General features: G+C 46.6%; 1 protein-coding gene across 1 annotated transcript in view; it reads right to left on the bottom strand.

Moving 5' to 3' along the window:
- The window catches only part of Aebp2 (AE binding protein 2), a 50,733-nt gene extending 36,484 nt beyond the window's left edge, over positions 1 to 14,249 (bottom strand). The window contains 3 exon segments of the mRNA XM_036181459.1: positions 1,236 to 1,443; positions 13,463 to 13,915; positions 13,917 to 14,249. Coding sequence (XP_036037352.1) covers positions 1,236 to 1,443; positions 13,463 to 13,915; positions 13,917 to 14,116 — 861 coding nt within the window. The 5' untranslated portion in view covers positions 14,117 to 14,249.
- Between the last annotated feature and the right edge of the window lie 2,865 nt (positions 14,250 to 17,114).

Genomic DNA, 17,114 nt, shown 5'->3' with positions numbered 1-17,114 from the left:
GATTGGTGGAGTTGTTGTGTTGTTTTGTTTTTTTGACAGGATATCACTATGTATAGTTCTGACTGTCCTAGAACACATTATGTAGACCAGGCTGGCCTCAAACTCAGAAATCAGTCTGCTTCTGTCTCCCAAAAGCTGGGATTAAAGATGCATGCCACTGTGCCCAGCTTTAAAGGAAAGATGAAAGGCAACCCCACTGATCAAAATGCTAAAACACTTCCAGAGTTGCCTATTCTAATCCCTGTGATTCAACACAGGGTCAGTCTCCTGCACGCTACCCAAGCATTCATTCTCTCACAGCTACATGCTTCATCCAGTTTAAGTAGCAATCTGACTCCAAAAAGTTTAACTCACTTAAACTATCTATGGCAATTTTAACCAGATTAGCATCAGTCTACCTCCGCAGTGACAATATTAGCAGGCTCTATGCCAGCCAGATACACAGTGAATGAAACCCTGTCTCAAACAAACAAAAACAGTGAGGTATGGCCTAGTATTATCTGTATTTACAAGGTAATATTAGTTTCTGAAAAATGTACTAACTATGGTCAACTAGATACAGTTAAGAACAAATAATTACTCAGGAAGGCTATCTTAGACTACAAAGTAAGACCTTACATGAAAACAATAGTTGATGTACTTTGACCTAACTTGGTTGGCTCTAGACATTACATCACATGATATTAAACGAAAAAATTAAATGAGCTCCAGGAAAGGCTCCAAAGTGAGCCTTTTACTAAGCCAACTCTGCAAGGGTATAGGAAAACACTGACTGATCAGAACATCTTCTTACATGACTTCTGACCCTAGGAAAGATGGCCAGTCCCTTTGCATTACAGGAGCATCATGTACCAACCCTGGCACCCTCTCTCAGGCTGGCCAAATCCGTCATTGTAGCTGAGGCTTCGACCAAGAGCCACAGGGATGCTGCCCATTCCCAGATGCTTTCCCCTTCAGTGCCAGAACCTAGGAACTCACTGTGTCCATTTATATTTCTAAGAACTACTTCTAAGAGCTTTAAAGGGCTCACTTCTTCAAAATAGTATCTAGGAGCAAACTGAAACCCAAAAAATTATATATCCTACTTTCATATAATCCTAGCAAGTAAACAGGAAGATAACAGAAAATGAGGGGCAATTCCCCAATTCCTTTCATGAAGAGAAAAATAAAATTCTACTGGCAATTATAAATGAATACAACCAAAACAGAATGAAAAAAAAAATGGTAAAACCAACCCCTCCGCGCTGACCATCTACGTGTATGGAACGGATGTGGTCTGCCAGGTCTGGGCTAGAGTTGAAGCACGCCTGGCACTGGTCCCAACAACAATTATAGGCAATGTGTTTGCTTGAAGAAGTAGTGCTCCCTTGTCCGTTCATCATTGCTGGAGTTGAACGCCCACTGGAAATTGTGCTGTCTACGTCCATTAGAGTACTGCTTATGCTACAAGAGAAGAAAAAGGCTGTTACTCCTAGAAATTTACCAACGTGAATTACATATGATATTCTGATCTATACAAATAATGTATACTGACCAAAATTCTCCATTCAACTGCATTGCTTTGAAATTAGCTTGTAGCTCGAGTTTCCTCTTTGTAGTTAGAGTTTTCCTGCCTGGCCCACAGTCAGGACAAATTTTTCTCACCCGCCAGTCCCACAGCCGCTCAGACCCAACTGAGTCTGTATGGCCATGGCAGGCTTCTTGCTATCTAATTCTTCTATCTTAAATTAACCCATATCTATTAGTCTATAAGTTGCCACATGGCTCGTGGCTTACCGGTACCTTACATCTCCCTTGTCATGGCGGCGGCTGGCAGTGTCTCTCCGACTCAGCCTTCCTGTTCCCAGAATTCTCTTCTCTTCTTGTCCCGCCTATACTTCCTGCCTAGCTACTGGCCAATCAGTGTTTTATTTATTAACCAATCAGAGCAACACATCTGACATACAGAACATCCCACAGCATTAGCAGGCAATGAAGTACAAGATAAAAACACAACACGGCCTCACAATCAAATACAAAGCTAGGTGCCATGGGTACTAACCACAATCCTAGCACTTGGGAGGGCAGCTTGGGAGAGTGAGAATGAGATCCACTGTGAATAAATCTTAAAGGAGTCACAGGGTCTGGACACATAATAGGAGAATATTTCTTAGCATAAGCTAGACCCTACAAGTCAAACCATTAGAGAGAGAGAGAGAGAGAGAGAGAGAGAGAGAGAACACGAACGAGAACTGAAGTTACCAAAACCTAAATAAATCTTCTCTGGTCCTTGAGCAAACTAAGAAACTGGAATTTTAGAAATTGCACTTACTAAGCTGCAGTCAGGAGTTGTCCTTCAGCATCCCCTGAACCTCCCACATCATGAGTCCTCAATGCCTTAAGACCTGGGAGGCAGATACACTCCTAGATGGACCCTCCTGGTCAGGAGGCATACAAGGCACTAGCCATACCTGACCAAAAGGAGGAGGGAATTGAGGCTCCACTCATCCACTGTCAGAAGCTGAAAATGGAGCAGAGGGAAGAGCTGTGTGGCCCAGCCCATCAGCCCACTAGCTCAGCCTACATTTCTACCAATACCACAGTACCCACTGCTGACATTCTTAAGAGTGCCAGGTCAGGTTCACTTCCATGAACTGCAAGGAGTCCTGTGACTCCAAGCACTGTGGGTACAGCAGGGCAGCTCCCCACAATGCTGGAGGCCTTCCAGGGACTCATTCTCTGCTTTGACACCTGGGTACCAAGACAAGGATGGTATGGTAGATAACCAAGCTCTAAAGATTTTTTAATCTATAGGGAAGGCATCTGTTACACCTGCAGAACTGCATCCTAGGGGGCTCCAGCGGAGCGATTTCTGCCTGTCTACACTGACTAGCAAAATCAGAAGAAGGTGAGCGGTAGCAATTTTGGCCTTTTCCCTGGTCACCTGAAGACCAGGCTAGCTATCAGATCAATATGTAGTACAGCATGACCTTAAAATTAAACTTTTCATGACTTTCTGGCCTGCACCGAACTAGTGCTGGGTAAGTGGCACTGCCTACCATGAACATTTGTCCTTTTATTTTTTATATCTTTGGTTTTTTTGAGACAGGGTCTCTCTCTCTCTATAGCCCCTTGGCTGTCCATGTAGACCAGACTGGCCCGATAACTCAAAGACACTGTCTCTGCCTCCCAAGTGCTGAATTAAGTGTGCCATCACACCTTTTTTTTTAACTGTATGCAAGTGTTTTTGATTTTTTACTTTTTGCCTGTCTGTGCACCACTTGGTGCCCAAGGACACTAGTGGAGGGAACTGGATTTATAGGTGGTTGTAAATTACCATGTTGGTCCTGAGAATTGAACCAGGTCCTCTAAGAGTACAAACCAATGCTCTTAACTGCTTAAGAGCATTGGTTTTCAGTCCCTTTTTAAATTTTGATTTTTAGCCAGGCAGCTGTGGAGCACACCATTAATCCCAGCACTTGGGAGGCAGAGGCAGGTGGATCTCTGAGTTCCAGGCCAGCCTGGTCTGTAGAGCAAGTTCCAGGCCAGTCAAGGCTACACAGAGAAACTGGGGGAGGGGGTAAATAAATTGTTTTTGTTTTCTGATACAAGGCCTCACTCTGCAACCAGTCTGATCTGTAACTCTGAGGCCATCCTGTCTCAGTCTCCCTGGTGCTGAGATTAACTTGCTTTTGCCTCTAGGGATGGAGATTATTTACCACTCATTTTGTGCCTGTACCACGGTTTCTGGTTTTGTTGTTTTTTTCAGGCTGAGTTTCATGCCCATAACTCCCAGATATTCTGTGGCTTTTTAAGTGACTTCTTAGGAACTTGCTTGAGTTTTCAGATCTCTGAAGGGCAGATACTAAAATGAAGGTATTGATTGATAGAAACAGTATTTATTTCTTGGGAGAGACACAACTTGCAGGGTTGTTTCTGTCCTTCCACCAGCTCAGATCATCAGGCTTGGGGGAAGGCACTTTCACCTACTGAGCCATCTTGACAGCCTCCACCCCCTATTGAGACAGTCTTGTCATGCTACCCAGGCTGGTGCTGTTTACACTTTCATTTTAATCTCTATCTAACAAAGACTGAAATGCCCATCGACCTTACTTTGTGAGATCTTGCTAGGTAGCTCAAGCTCTTCAGCCTCAGAATTACAGGAGTACACTACCACACCCAGCCTAGTCACAACTTGTTTTCTGGGGTTCGGGATTTAGCTCAGTGGTAGAGCACTTGCCTAGCACTGGGTTCAATCTTCAGCTCAAAAAGAAAAATGTATGTTTTCAGTTTGTGGGTAGTGGTAGCTGGTTTTGTTTTGTTCTGAGATGGTCTTGTTGGCCCAGGCCTTGAGTACCAGGATTACAGTTACACCATCACACCTGGTTCCTCACATTTTTATTATGAAAAAGCTCAAAATGGGTTATAGAAGCACTTGCCAAACTTGGTGTCCTGAGTTCAATCCCAGGATCCATATGGTAGAGAGAACCAACTCCAGCAAGTTGTTACTCTCACCCCTCACATCAGTGCACACATACACAAGCATGCCAGTACATATGCATGCATACACAAATACGTATGTGAATGCACACAACACACACAAGCACATTCACAAAATAAAATTAATAATTAAAAAAAAAAAAGAAAGGAAAGAAAAGAAAAGAAAGGGAGAATGGTGGTGGCATACACCTTTAATCCCAGCACTTGGGACAGAGACAGGAGGATCTCAGTGAGTTCCAGGCCAGCCTGGACTACAAAGTGAGTTCCAGAAGAGCCAGGGCTTCAAAAGTGAAACCCAGTCTAGAGAGAAAAAAAAGGAAGAAATAAAAGAGAGCTAGGGGCATAGCTGAGATGGCTTACTTGCATGCACAGAACTCCTGGGTTCACTCGCTAGCACCACACAAAACAGGCATGGCGGTGCCCCTATAATCTCAGTACTTGGCAGGTGAAGGCAGAAAGATAGGAAATGCAAGATCACTCTCAGCTCCAAACGAATTAAAAAGAAACACTCACTTTGGAACTGGGCACTGGGCATGGTAGTTTACATCTCTGATCCCCACACTAAGAGGCTGAGGAGAGGATCACTGAGTTCATGGCCAACCTGGGTTAAAATCTGAGACTGTCTCAGAAAACAAACAAAGCAACAATGGTAGAGCTACAGTGGTAGAGCTAGAAGGGTAGCTCAGTGAGGAGGCACTCTGTTCAGCATGCTCAAGACCTGCCATGAGACGGAACAGACTCCTAAAAAGCTGTTCTGACCTCCACACCCATGCCTTGACATGCTTGCCTACATGCATATGAAATAAATTAAAATGTAACATAAACAACAACTTTAAAGACTGCCTCCCCAATCAATTCTAATCAAATACCATTTTAACTTATGTGTATAGAAAATTTCATCTGAGGAAAAATTTCAACCACTACTGCAAATTCTTATTTTTTTCTTTAATTTTGATCAATACATAGCTGTCTGTACACACTTACGGAGTAAAGTGATGTTTCAATAACTGTACAATGAATGATGAGTAAACTAGGCTAATGAACATCCCATAACCTTAAACATTTATCATCTGTTGTAGTACACCCAAAACTCTCCTAGCTATTCTGTTATTTACAATAATTGCCCTGCTGGGCAGTAGAGAACACCAGAATTTATTCTAACTGCAGCATTGTACCCTGTAAATTGTTTTTGAATTCTATTTTCTCAACAACAGACATCAAAATGTCCACTACTGTGATAATAGCACTTTTCTATTTAAAGGGCTGGGAACCACTGAGCTCTTAGCTTGTAACAGGAAAGGATTAAGGTACCATGAACTTAGAGAATTGCTGTGGGATGTTCTGTATGTCAAATGTGTTGCTCTGATTGGTTAAAATAAATAAAGTGCTGATTGGCCAGTAGCCAGGCAGGAAGATAGGGTAGGCGGGGCAAGGAGGAGGAGAAGGTGGGGAACAGGAAGGCTGGGAGGAGACGCTGCCAGCCACCGCCATGAGAGAAGACATAAGGTACTGGTGACACGTGGCAAAGCATAGATTAATAGAAATGGACTAAATATAAGAGGAAGAGCTAGACAATGGTAGGCCTGAGCTAATGGCCAAGCAGTTTAAATAATATGAATGTCTGTGTGTTTATTTTATAAGTGGGTTGTTGGACTAATAGGGCTTGGTGGGGGCTAGAGAGAAGCTCTCCAACTACAGAGAATACACACTCCCAACCCTTCAAGAAATGAAGGTTCTGATTTGAGGCTTCCCATAAGAACTTCCCTAATCTCTACCAGATCAGGCTCTTCCCCTTATTAATGAAAAACAGGATCTTTACAACCCCTTCAACTTACCTAATTATTACAAACCCCTCATGGCTATAGGGGGTTAGGGACAGAACCTAAGGACTCATGCATCTATACATGATAAACAAGTATTCCAAAATTCCCGTTTTTTCAAGATAGAACATTGGCCAAGTCACCTGGTGTGACATGTCTGTAACCCTCAGAGGAGGAAAATCCCCAGAAGTTTTGACCTAGCAGCACTAAGTGGTCGGTCTCAAGATGCCAGGAGCATGACTCACACCTGGGAACCCTGAGCTTCAGAGGGAGGCAGGAAGATTGCACAAAGTTCAAGGGTAGTCTCCTAGTTAGCTGCTGCTGTCTACTGAATACAACCTCGTTACCTGAGGGAATCTCAACTGGGGACAGCAGCCTGATCCATGGTCAATTCCAGGCCAGTTTGAGCAAACAAAAGGGAGAGGAGAGATAAACAGAAAGAAACACAAACATATAACCATACATATGGAATGAAAACCACTTAAAATGGAGAGAAAATTATAGCTCTATGACAATTTAATAGAATCATGGTGAACACTATAACCTTAAGTTTCTTGTTGGGTTGGGTTGGGTTGTATTTGACTCACATAGTCTTGCTATGTGTTCTAGGCTGGCTCTGAGATTACAAAGAGATGAGCTATGTCTAGAAAACTTTCAACTTTGTGAGTAATAAAGAGTAACCTATTTTGCAAATTGTTGATGATCTTAAGATCCTACAAAAGACCCTGAATTTAACTGTAAACACTAACAGGTGTTCTCCTTCCACCTATAATACTGCCACTTACTAGAACGATTGCTCTAGCTAGGCATGGTGGTGCACGCCTTTAATATCAGCACTTGGGAGACAAAGGCAGGCAGATCCCTGTGAGTTCCAAACCAGCCAGAGGTACATAGTGAGACCCCTACTCAAAAAAGAAATGATTAAAAACTCAGGATGTAAACTGGGTGGTGGTGGCAGTGGCACACGCCTTTAATCCCAGCACTTGGGAGGCAAAGGCAGGCAAATCTCTGTGAGTTCGAGGCCAGCCTGGTCTCCAAAGCGAGTTACAGGAAAGGTGCAAAGCTACACAGAGAAACCCTGTCTCGAAAAACAAAAACAAACAAAAATTCAGGATGAGGGGTTGGAGAGAGAGCTTGAGGTAAATAAAATACATGACTCTGTCACAGAGCTGATCACAAAAAATTAGAGGCACATTAAAAATCATTAACCAAAACCAAGATAGTATTACTATTATTACCCTAATTACAACTCATTATCACAGTAAACCAAACATTCAGAATGGGTTTTTCTAATCAAAATTTTAAAAAGTTTACTGTCTACCCCCACAATGACTTCTCTAGAGAAAGACAAAGGATTTTTCTCCCCAAGACACAGCAGCATTCACTAAATTGGTCAAAAGGGACTTTATGCAACAATGATGAAATGCAGTCTGTGGAAAACAAGCAAGCTGCTTTATTCTATGGCCACTCTCCACATTTCATACTGGGTGTGTTTCTGAAGTACACAGCCCTTTAACATTACTCCATGCACACAGTTCTCATCTAGCTGGAGACAGAAGTGATCATAATCATGCTCAGACTAACAGTAAACACCTAACTTTAATACACTTATACAATAAAATGTGACCTTTTACTTTGTTAAAAACATTTCCAGGGGGCTGAAGACAGCTCTTGCACAGGACCCAAGCAAGTAAGTGACTGGTCCACAAGAAACTCTGAGGGATCTGATATCCCTGGCCTCTCAGCACCTGCACTCACACAGACCCAACACAGATACAAACACCCAAACAACAACAAAAACAAAACAAAATATTTTTATAAATTCCAGGGGGAAAAATGTAATCCAAATTGACATTTGAAAAAAATGAGTCGGACCTATGTGAATTCTAGGGCAACCTGGTATACAAATGGAGTTCCTGGACAGACAGGGCTACAGAAACAGTCTGAGGGACAAGTATCTGCCAGGCCAGTGACATGGCTTAGTGGGTCAAGGCACTTGCTCCCAAAGCCTGGATACCTGAGTTCAATACCCAAAAACCACATGAAAGTTAAAAGAGAAAACTGACTCCTACAAATTGTCATCTGATCTCCATGCACAAATAAACATATAAAAAAGCAAAAAGAAAAAAAAATTCCCTTTAAAAACTGCCACCAAGTGTAAGTGATCATGCCTATGATCCCAGCAACCAATGTTTGAGGCCAGCCTAGTCTACAAAGTGAGTTCCAGGTTCGCTTTCACTAGATGAGACCTTGGTTTTAAAATAAATAGAGGGTAGGGGACTGGAGAGATGGCTCAGCAGTGAAAAAGATCCAGGTTCGAGGCCCATCACCCATGTGGTGTCTCACAACTGCCTATAACTTCAGTTTCAGGGGATCTAGACAATGAGTTCAATCCCAAGTACTAACATGATGGAAGGAAAAACCCAATCCCACAAGCTGTCCTCTGATTTCAAAACAAACACACACACACACACACACACACACACACACACACACACACACACCAAAATAAATAAATAAATGTAGTGGAAAAAATTGAGAGTGGTGGCTCATGCCTGTGATTCCATCATAAGGGAGGCCAAGGCAGGTGGATCAACATGGGTTCAGGGGTAGCCTGAGCTAAAGAGTAAGTTCCAGGCCACCCCAAAGCACACACAACCCCAAAGCAGCCAGAAAAGCAGTAATTTGTTATGTTATGTTTGCATTTGGTTTCATGGGGGGGGGGGGGGGGGTTTGAGGTGACTGTTTTGATTCAAGATCTGGATAAGCCTTGGCTGGCCTGGAACTCATGTAGGATAAGATAAGCCAACCTCATGGTTGATCTGGTCATGATCTTCCTGCTTGTGCCTATCAGTGATGAGATTACAGGACTGCACCACACTCCGCAGGTAACCTGTAAGTTTTGGGGGTTTAAGAGCTTGTTTCACTCATAAGTGAACAAGCAATTAAATGTATCAGAGACTAAAATAGAAACAGAAAAGCTTACAGGAGCTGCAGATCACTCTGTTGGTAAGAACTAGAGCTATTCTTCCATGAAACCTATGTTCAATTCCCAAAACCACATGGTGTCTCAGAACCATCTGGAACTCTAGTTCCAGAGCTTCCAATGGCATCAAGCACACACGTGTACAGACATAACTGGAGACAAAACACCAATACATAAACTAAATAAAACACTTATCAGAGGTCTATCTGGGTCAAAGAGCTCTGTGGCTTCCCTTTTGCTCCTTCCCAGACCAATCTAGGTGAAACTACCGAGTCCACATTGATGCCATACAAACTGTCCTATGGAAGGGTTGAGGCCTTGAGCTAACTGAAGCTCCTGCCCAACTGCCTAAGTGGCCCATGCTGAAATGTGAAATGGCACTTACAGTCCACTGCACTAACTATCAAATTCTCCAGGGCAACTTCAACCATAACAAATGTGACAGGCAAAGTATAAAATCTAACATTTTCCACTTTTGATTAATCAGGTTTGCTGAGCTGTGTGTGGTAGGACTTGCTACCACAAGTCTCAACCTTTTCAAAGGACTTTTCAACTATCATATCTGTCCACCCATCACAAAACTCCCTTCCATGAAATCAACTATGAGTCCACAGACTGGACGCAAGGCAGCATGACAGCTCACCTGTAATCCCCACACTCAAGAGACTAAAGTCAAAGCAGGAAGACTGCCATGAGTGGAAGACTAAGTGCCCAGGTCACAGTGAGCACCAGGCCAGTCTAAACCAGACTGTCTGTCTAAACCAGACAACTGTTTCTTTTCCAAACTTAAACCAACTCTGAAATATAAAGCTCAAAGCCAAGGGCATAGTTCAAAACCATCAAGGCTACAAACTAATTTCACTAGTAAGTATTCCTCACACAGGTGATAAAGCTACTACCCTGAAATGATCACCACAATAGCATTTTTCAGTCGCCAATGCTTAAAAGTATTAGGAAAGTAAGAATGAATGGGCCAATGAGAAAGCTCAGGAGGTAAATGCATTTGCTGAAAGCCAGCTGATCTGAGTTTCATTCCCACAGATCATACAGATGGAAGGAGAGAACTGGCAAGTCCTCTTTGAACTCCCCAAGTGTGTCATGGTATACATGCATCTATACATGCACACCCACCCACCCATACATAAGTGTTGAAAAAAGGAAAAAGGAAGTATGTTTGATTGTTGTTTTAACCTTATCTGGTCTTTTGATAGCAATGTTATTCTTCACTGAGTTATAACAAAATTGGATATTAATATACCAAATGAAACCAAATTTGCTTAAGCAGAAATTCACCATCTCCTGAAAGGAGGTAATGGGGAAGGGGCAGCGACACCTCTAAGCTGTACAATACCACTTGTTTAGGCCAGAGCTGTAAGCCACTCCAGCCACACCTTCCCTAGCCATCATGGACTTTATTCCCTCCTCCCACAAATTATGGGTGGACAGCTCCCTCAGGAACATCTCTAAGGTTTTCTCTCGGCAGCCAAGTGTTGTCCAGTGGAAATACACTGAGTTTGAGGCTGGCCTGGTCTGCATAGAGAGTTCCAAGACAGCCAGGACTACACAGAGACCTTGTCTAAAAAATAAACCAATCCACGGGCTCTTCTCAGACCCAATCTCATAATGCGAACATATTGTGACCAGCCAGCTTCCTCTCACGCCCCAACGCCTTCCCTGCACACTGCCATGATGAGTTGTATCACACACACACCCAGAACTGCAGGCCAAAACAATCCCTTTCTTCCTTAAAAACTAAAAAAGTCAAAGAGTTATCCCAACTCTTGTGAGGGAGAAATAAGAGTTGCAAACCTTGTTTCACATCCAGCTGCATCTTCACAAATACTGTTTTCAGTGAGACACTCAATTTGCTTCCCCATCTGCTAAATAAAGTTAAAATAACCCCTCTTCTGCATCAAAAATGTGAGAATGAAATGGGAACATGGAAACATGGATGTGCACGTGTGTGCACTAAAAGCAAAGAAGAGATGGTAGATGTCATCAATGAAACATACACTACAGTGAATAATAGCACATGCTTCATTGTGTCGTTTGAATCAACTAGTGTTTCTCAAGGGCAGACAAGTTTTTTACCGGGTAACAGTTTCCTGCAGCAGAGAGCAACCCCCAAAATAAGCTGCCCCACATGAACTTCTAATTTTTTTTTAAAGATGCTATCTATCTCCGGGGCTAGAGAGATAGCTCAGAGGTTAAGAGCACTGACTGCTCTTCCAGAGGTCCTGAGTTCAATTTCCAGCACCCACATGGTGGCTCACAACCATCTGTAATGAGATCTGGCAACCTCTTCTGTGTACATAATAAATAAATCTTTACTACATCCACCAAGTTCAGCACAATTTTCTACCTTTTTCTAAGGAGCAGTCTGTTTTACACCCATTTAAGATCCATTTCTTGAGCTACATCTTGGTGGTTCATGCATTTGGGAGACTGAGGATTTTTGTGAATTCCAGACTATCCTGGGCTACAGAGTGAAACCCTGTTGTAAAGAATGTTGGAGGAGAGAGAACAAGTATTTATTTGTCTAGGTTTTAAAGTGTCAAAAAGAATTCCTGAAAACTTTTTTCAGAATATTCCCATATCATTAACTATAACATGTTCATCTTTATTAGTTAACAACCAGAATTCCTGAAGACTTCAGAATGCTTAAACTTCAAATCAAAATCCAGGCATGCTGGAGGGTGTGAACCCAGTATTCAGAGGCTAAGGTATGTAGAAAAGATTCTCAAGTGACAGCAAATGGGTTCATGTTATTTGCCAGACAACGCTCCCAGTCCCACAAAATACAACCCAAAGAGAGAAATCACTATTGACTTATAAATCATCAAAACACTAGCAGATGAGCAAGTTAATGTACTTTAGAAACAAAAAGAACATGAGATTCTTTTAAAAGTACATTAAAAATCGACCACTTCAATTATGAAATTCTACAAAGCAATCAAAAATTAGAGCAGCAACCGAAGCATACTGCATTTCTTAAATTTTCTATCTAGAAAAATGGTAGTACATTGTTACTTCTAACAAGTTTTAGAAAAGAGCTAATTCCTCCAGACATCTCCCCTATACGTGACTTTAAAAAAAAAAAAAAAATCAAGGGGGACATGACTCCCACATCAAAGTATCACTATGCATGCCGTTTTAAAAGCCACATTCTAATTTTTTAAAACGTTCGTGGCTGTGACTCCAATTCTTTCTGATTCGGCAAAGTTCCTGTAAAGGGCATCGATTCACACTGCTCCTTTTCACAATGGTTTTCCTGTATTTTAAACTTTCCTTCAGATTTGATGATCAAGGTTCAAATCCCCTTAGAGATGACACAACTGACATGAGGGATGTGGGGAGCAGTGACTACATATAACAACAAACCAACAGTCTTTTGAAAAGTAAAGAAAAGCCAGGGTTGGGGTCTCCTCCCTGCACAAGTTAGTTCTGTGAGATCCAGGAGACCAGCCATATTGGAAAACACTTGTCAATTACAGTTCTGACAAGTGTTCCCGAACACCGCTGCACGAAGCTAACCTTGTGTACCGAGGTGTACATCAAGGGCCTCTGGAGCTCGGCTGGAGCGTCTGGGCCACTTTGGGGGGCTGTCTCCGGGATAGAGTCGTCCTTCGATCCAAAAGGAGAGCCGCGCCGAGGGAAGGAGGGTGGGGAAAGGAGAGTTGAGGGGGATGGTGAGGAGTTGGAAGCCGCTCAGTGGTGAGAGAGGGGCGCGGCGGCCGCCAGGGATTTCCGAGTTGAGATCTGGGGGAGGGGCCGAGAATTCGGGGGGCGGGAGACCGCGGAGGGAAAGTATTCCGGGTCTAGGGTCCCAGCGTCAGGGGGCCAGGGAGATCGCGACCAAGACGTTCGTTCCCAGGGCGAGCGGGGTGGGGAAGGAGGGGCAAGGAACGGAAAGGACTGCGGCGAGAAAGTCCCCTTGGACCCCTCAGCGGAGCCGGGGAGTCTAGATAGGACGAAGGATCGGCGCAAGCAGGGCCCCGGGCTGGGCCAAGGGTCCCCGCAGGAGGTGGGAGGGGACCGGGCAAGGGAGCCGCCTCATGGGGTCCGCGAGGAGTCCCCTGGACGGGGCCCACGCAGAGTCCCCCGAGTCCCCTCGCCGGGGTCCGGTTAGAGTGCCCTCGGTCAGGTCCCGGAGGAGTCCCCTTGGCGGCGCACTGACCTGTCCTCCGAGTCCATGCGGCTCAGCGGTTCCCCGTCCGACGACATCTCCAGGCTGCCCCGCCGGCCCCCGGAGGTCGCGCTGCTCCCGCCTCCCCCGGTGCCATAGCCCTCGTCGCCGCCGCTCGACACCACGCTACTGCTGCTACTCCCGCCGCCACTGCCCGGACCGCCCGGGCCGCCCCGCGGTCCCTTGGGCTCCTCCAGGCCCTCCTTCCCGTCCCCATCGCCGCTGCTGCTGCTCGCCGCGCCCGGGCTCAGCGAGCGCGTCTCGTCGCCGCTGCAGCCGCCGCTGCTGCTGCCCACCAGGCTCTCGGCGCTGCTCTCCTCCTCGGCGCCGCCGCTGCTGCTGCCCCCGTCCTCGTCGTCCTCCTCCTCGTCGTCCTCGTCCCCGCCCGCCTGGCTGGCGCTCTCGGGGCTCGGCTCCGACATGGTCTCCGCCTCGCCGCCCCCCCGCGCCGCCGCCCGCTCCGCCGTTCAGCAGCAGCGCGGCCACCGCCTCCGCCTCCGCCTCCGCCTCGTCGTCGTCGTCGTCCTCCTCCTCCTCGGGCGGCTCGGCGCGGCCCCGCGCCGCGGGCCCGGGGCTGCCGGGGGGCAGCGGGCTGAGGCGGGAGAGCTCCTCCAGGTCGGCCATGTCGGTGAGCGCCGCGGCCATGGCGGCGCCTGCTGCTCCTCCGCCTCCTCTCGCCGCCGCCTCCTCTCGCGGCGCGCCGCCTCGCCTCCCCCCCTTGCCCGCACGCCCGCCCCGAACTCCTCTCGGCCGCGGCCGCCGCAGAGCGGGAGGAGGGCCCGCGGGGCTGCGTCAGGCTGCACACGCGCTACGGAGCCCGCGCGGGGACACGCGCCGGAACGCGCGCACTCACGCGGAGGAGGCAGCGCGCCTGCGCGGCGGCGCGCGGCGGCCACGCCCCCTGCCAGCCCGCGGGGGGGGGGGGGGGGGGCTCAGAGTTTCTCGCGGCCTTCCCACGCCTTCCCGTGCCCGGTGGCGGGGGGGACGGGCCACCGAAACCCGAAGTCAGTGGGGGATTTTCACAGCCCTGTACTTCTCTAGAGAAAACCACGCTCTCAGAGAGGCTGGGGCGAGTGTCCTGAAGCAGGGAGCCATAAACGGAGCAAGTGTCTGGCTGTCTGAGCGCTTGCCACACTCAAAGACAGCCCACGAAAACGTGCAGAAAGTAAAATAAACCATTTTTTTTGTGTTTGTTTGTTCTGGTTTGTCGAGACAGGTTTCTCTGTGTAGCTTTGTGCCTTTCCTGGAACTCACTTGGTAGCCCAGGCTGGCCTCGAACTCACAGAGATCCGCCTGCCTCTGCCTCCCGAGTGCTGGGATTACAGGTGATCGCCACCACCGCCCGGCGCTGGTTTGTTCTTTTGTTTTGTTTTGTTTTGTTTGAGGGATCGAGCTGCGCACAAGCAGGGTGCCACAGGCCTCACCCTCAGCCGGCCTGCTTACCTGTCCCAGTGTCCCAACGTTCCAAGGAGGGCAGCTCCGACGAAGTAGGCAGAGGTTTGGCTCAGGGTCCTCGGAGTTTTGAGTTCAGGAGCCGCTAATAAAATCTTGGGTGAAACTGGACTCGGGCTGGGACTTCTTGCGGGAAGAGTGATGGCTCAGCCACTAAGAGCGGTGGCCGCTCTTCCAGAGCACCCGGCACCCGGTTCCCAGCACCCACATGGCGGCTCACAACTGTCTGACTCCACTCCCCAGAAGACCTGACGCCCTCCCCTGGGCCCTGTCTCCAGTCACGTGGGCGGTGCACAGCCGCACCTGCGGGCAGAACACTGACATCACCCGGCGCGCCTTTAATCCCAGCCCTGGGGCGGGAGAGGCAGGAGGGTCTCTGAGCGCGTGACCAGCCTGGGCTACGGAGTGAGTTCTAGGTCGGCAGTGATAACAACACGGTGAAACCCTGTCTCGAAAACAGAAAGGGAGGGTGTGAAGGAGAAAGAAAGCCTGGAAGGAAAGATTCCCACGCAAACTAGAGAAGGGCTCTTCCCTTGCTGGGCCAAGAGTCCCTTTCCGTAGTGCCGAAGGACTTTAAAGGATACACGGCACCTTCCTAAAATTTTCAGTAACACTGTGAGGAAGGTCCATCTCCTGATGCTCTGGAGTAGGCAGGCATTCTCAAAGACAGGGAGCATTCCCTCCAACATTCTCAGCTCCTCCCACACCCCCGGGACAACAGCTCACAGGTAGAGCACTTTCTCTTTTCTGGAATTCACTGTGCTAATTAAAAAACAAACAAAAACCAAAAGTAACACATCGCCTACCAAGGTATCCGCAGCACTCTAGTGTGAGACTGGAGGATTGCTGCAATTTTAAGGCCAACTAATGTGAGCTACAAAGTAAACGCCTACATCACCACAAATACCCCATTATTATGGGCACAGTCCTAACCTTTGGATACTATTATATGTAATGTATCCATGCCAAAAGTGTCCCCGCAGTGGAAGGAAACATCCTCAAAAAATATTACCTCAAGGGAAGGCAAAAAATAAAATAGTAATAGGGACACTCATGGTTTCTAAATGCTTCTATAGGGCAAAGTGCTGACCCTAAACACGAACCTTCAAAGTCATTCTTCCAGATAAATCAGCAATGTGTCATCATCTTGGATTGTACGCCAAGAGTTTACCAGAATTAGACTGAAATGTGTACAGCTAGTGCATGTGCCAGTTGCTCTGTCCCACACTGGAGATCAGGATTCATTGTGGCTGACAGAGAAAATTCAAGGCTTTTTCTCTCCCCCACCTTCTAAGAACTTTATGTGAATATTCTAACCCTCCTCACCCAATAAGCCCTGCTTTTGTCTGAAGCTCTATTCTAGGAATTTGATGGCCTGGAGCAGTCATCCTTTTCTCCTGGGTGCAGTGACTGCCTTCCTCAATTTCCTGTGTCATGAATTTTTTTCAGACTAGCCAGTTGAATAAGATAGTAAGTTCAGATCCCAGCCAATGAGGAAAAGCCACAGCCACCACCTGAGTTAGAATAAAAACCAAATGTACTTCTTGTCTTTGTGCTTGACCTCATGAGCACACCCTCTTGATCAAAGGTGGTTGCCTAATCCAGTCCCTTCAGTTACAATGGTGGTCTCTTGCTTTGTGACCCCAAACTTTTTTGTTTGTTTTTCGAGACAGGGTTTCTCTGTGTAGCTTCGTGCCTTTCCTGGGACTCGCTCTGTAGACCAGACTGGCCTCGAACTCATAGAGATCCGCCTGCCTCTGCCTCCCGAGTGCTGGGATTAAATGTGTGCACCACCAACGCCCGGCGTGACCCCAAACTTCTAACAAGCATAATTATCAATTGCCCCATAGCACACCACTTGATAAGATACATAGGATTAGACACTGTATTCAAATACACCAACCACAGTACAAATGGGGCTGTTAGTATCACTGGCTTGGATCTCACTGATTCTCCTACCCCTGGTACCTAAGTTAAGACACTATGGGACCCTTGGGGTGAAGGATGTGTGAAGTCTCCGAACGCTCCATCCAATTGCTTTCCCATACTTGACTGCTGTTCTAGGTACCAACTGCCTACCCTGATCTGAAAGGCACACCAAACAGGCAAAGCCAGGGTGTACTTTGGAGAAATTGAGATAACTGTGTGGACTAGCACTGTTAGGGGAAACCTGGAGTAGGCTGCTGTGCCC

The sequence above is a fragment of the Onychomys torridus genome, chromosome 3 (assembly GCF_903995425.1).
Source record: "Onychomys torridus chromosome 3, mOncTor1.1, whole genome shotgun sequence".
Taxonomy (NCBI): Eukaryota; Metazoa; Chordata; class Mammalia; order Rodentia; family Cricetidae; genus Onychomys; species Onychomys torridus.
This window is presented reverse-complemented; position numbering and strand designations above follow the sequence as displayed.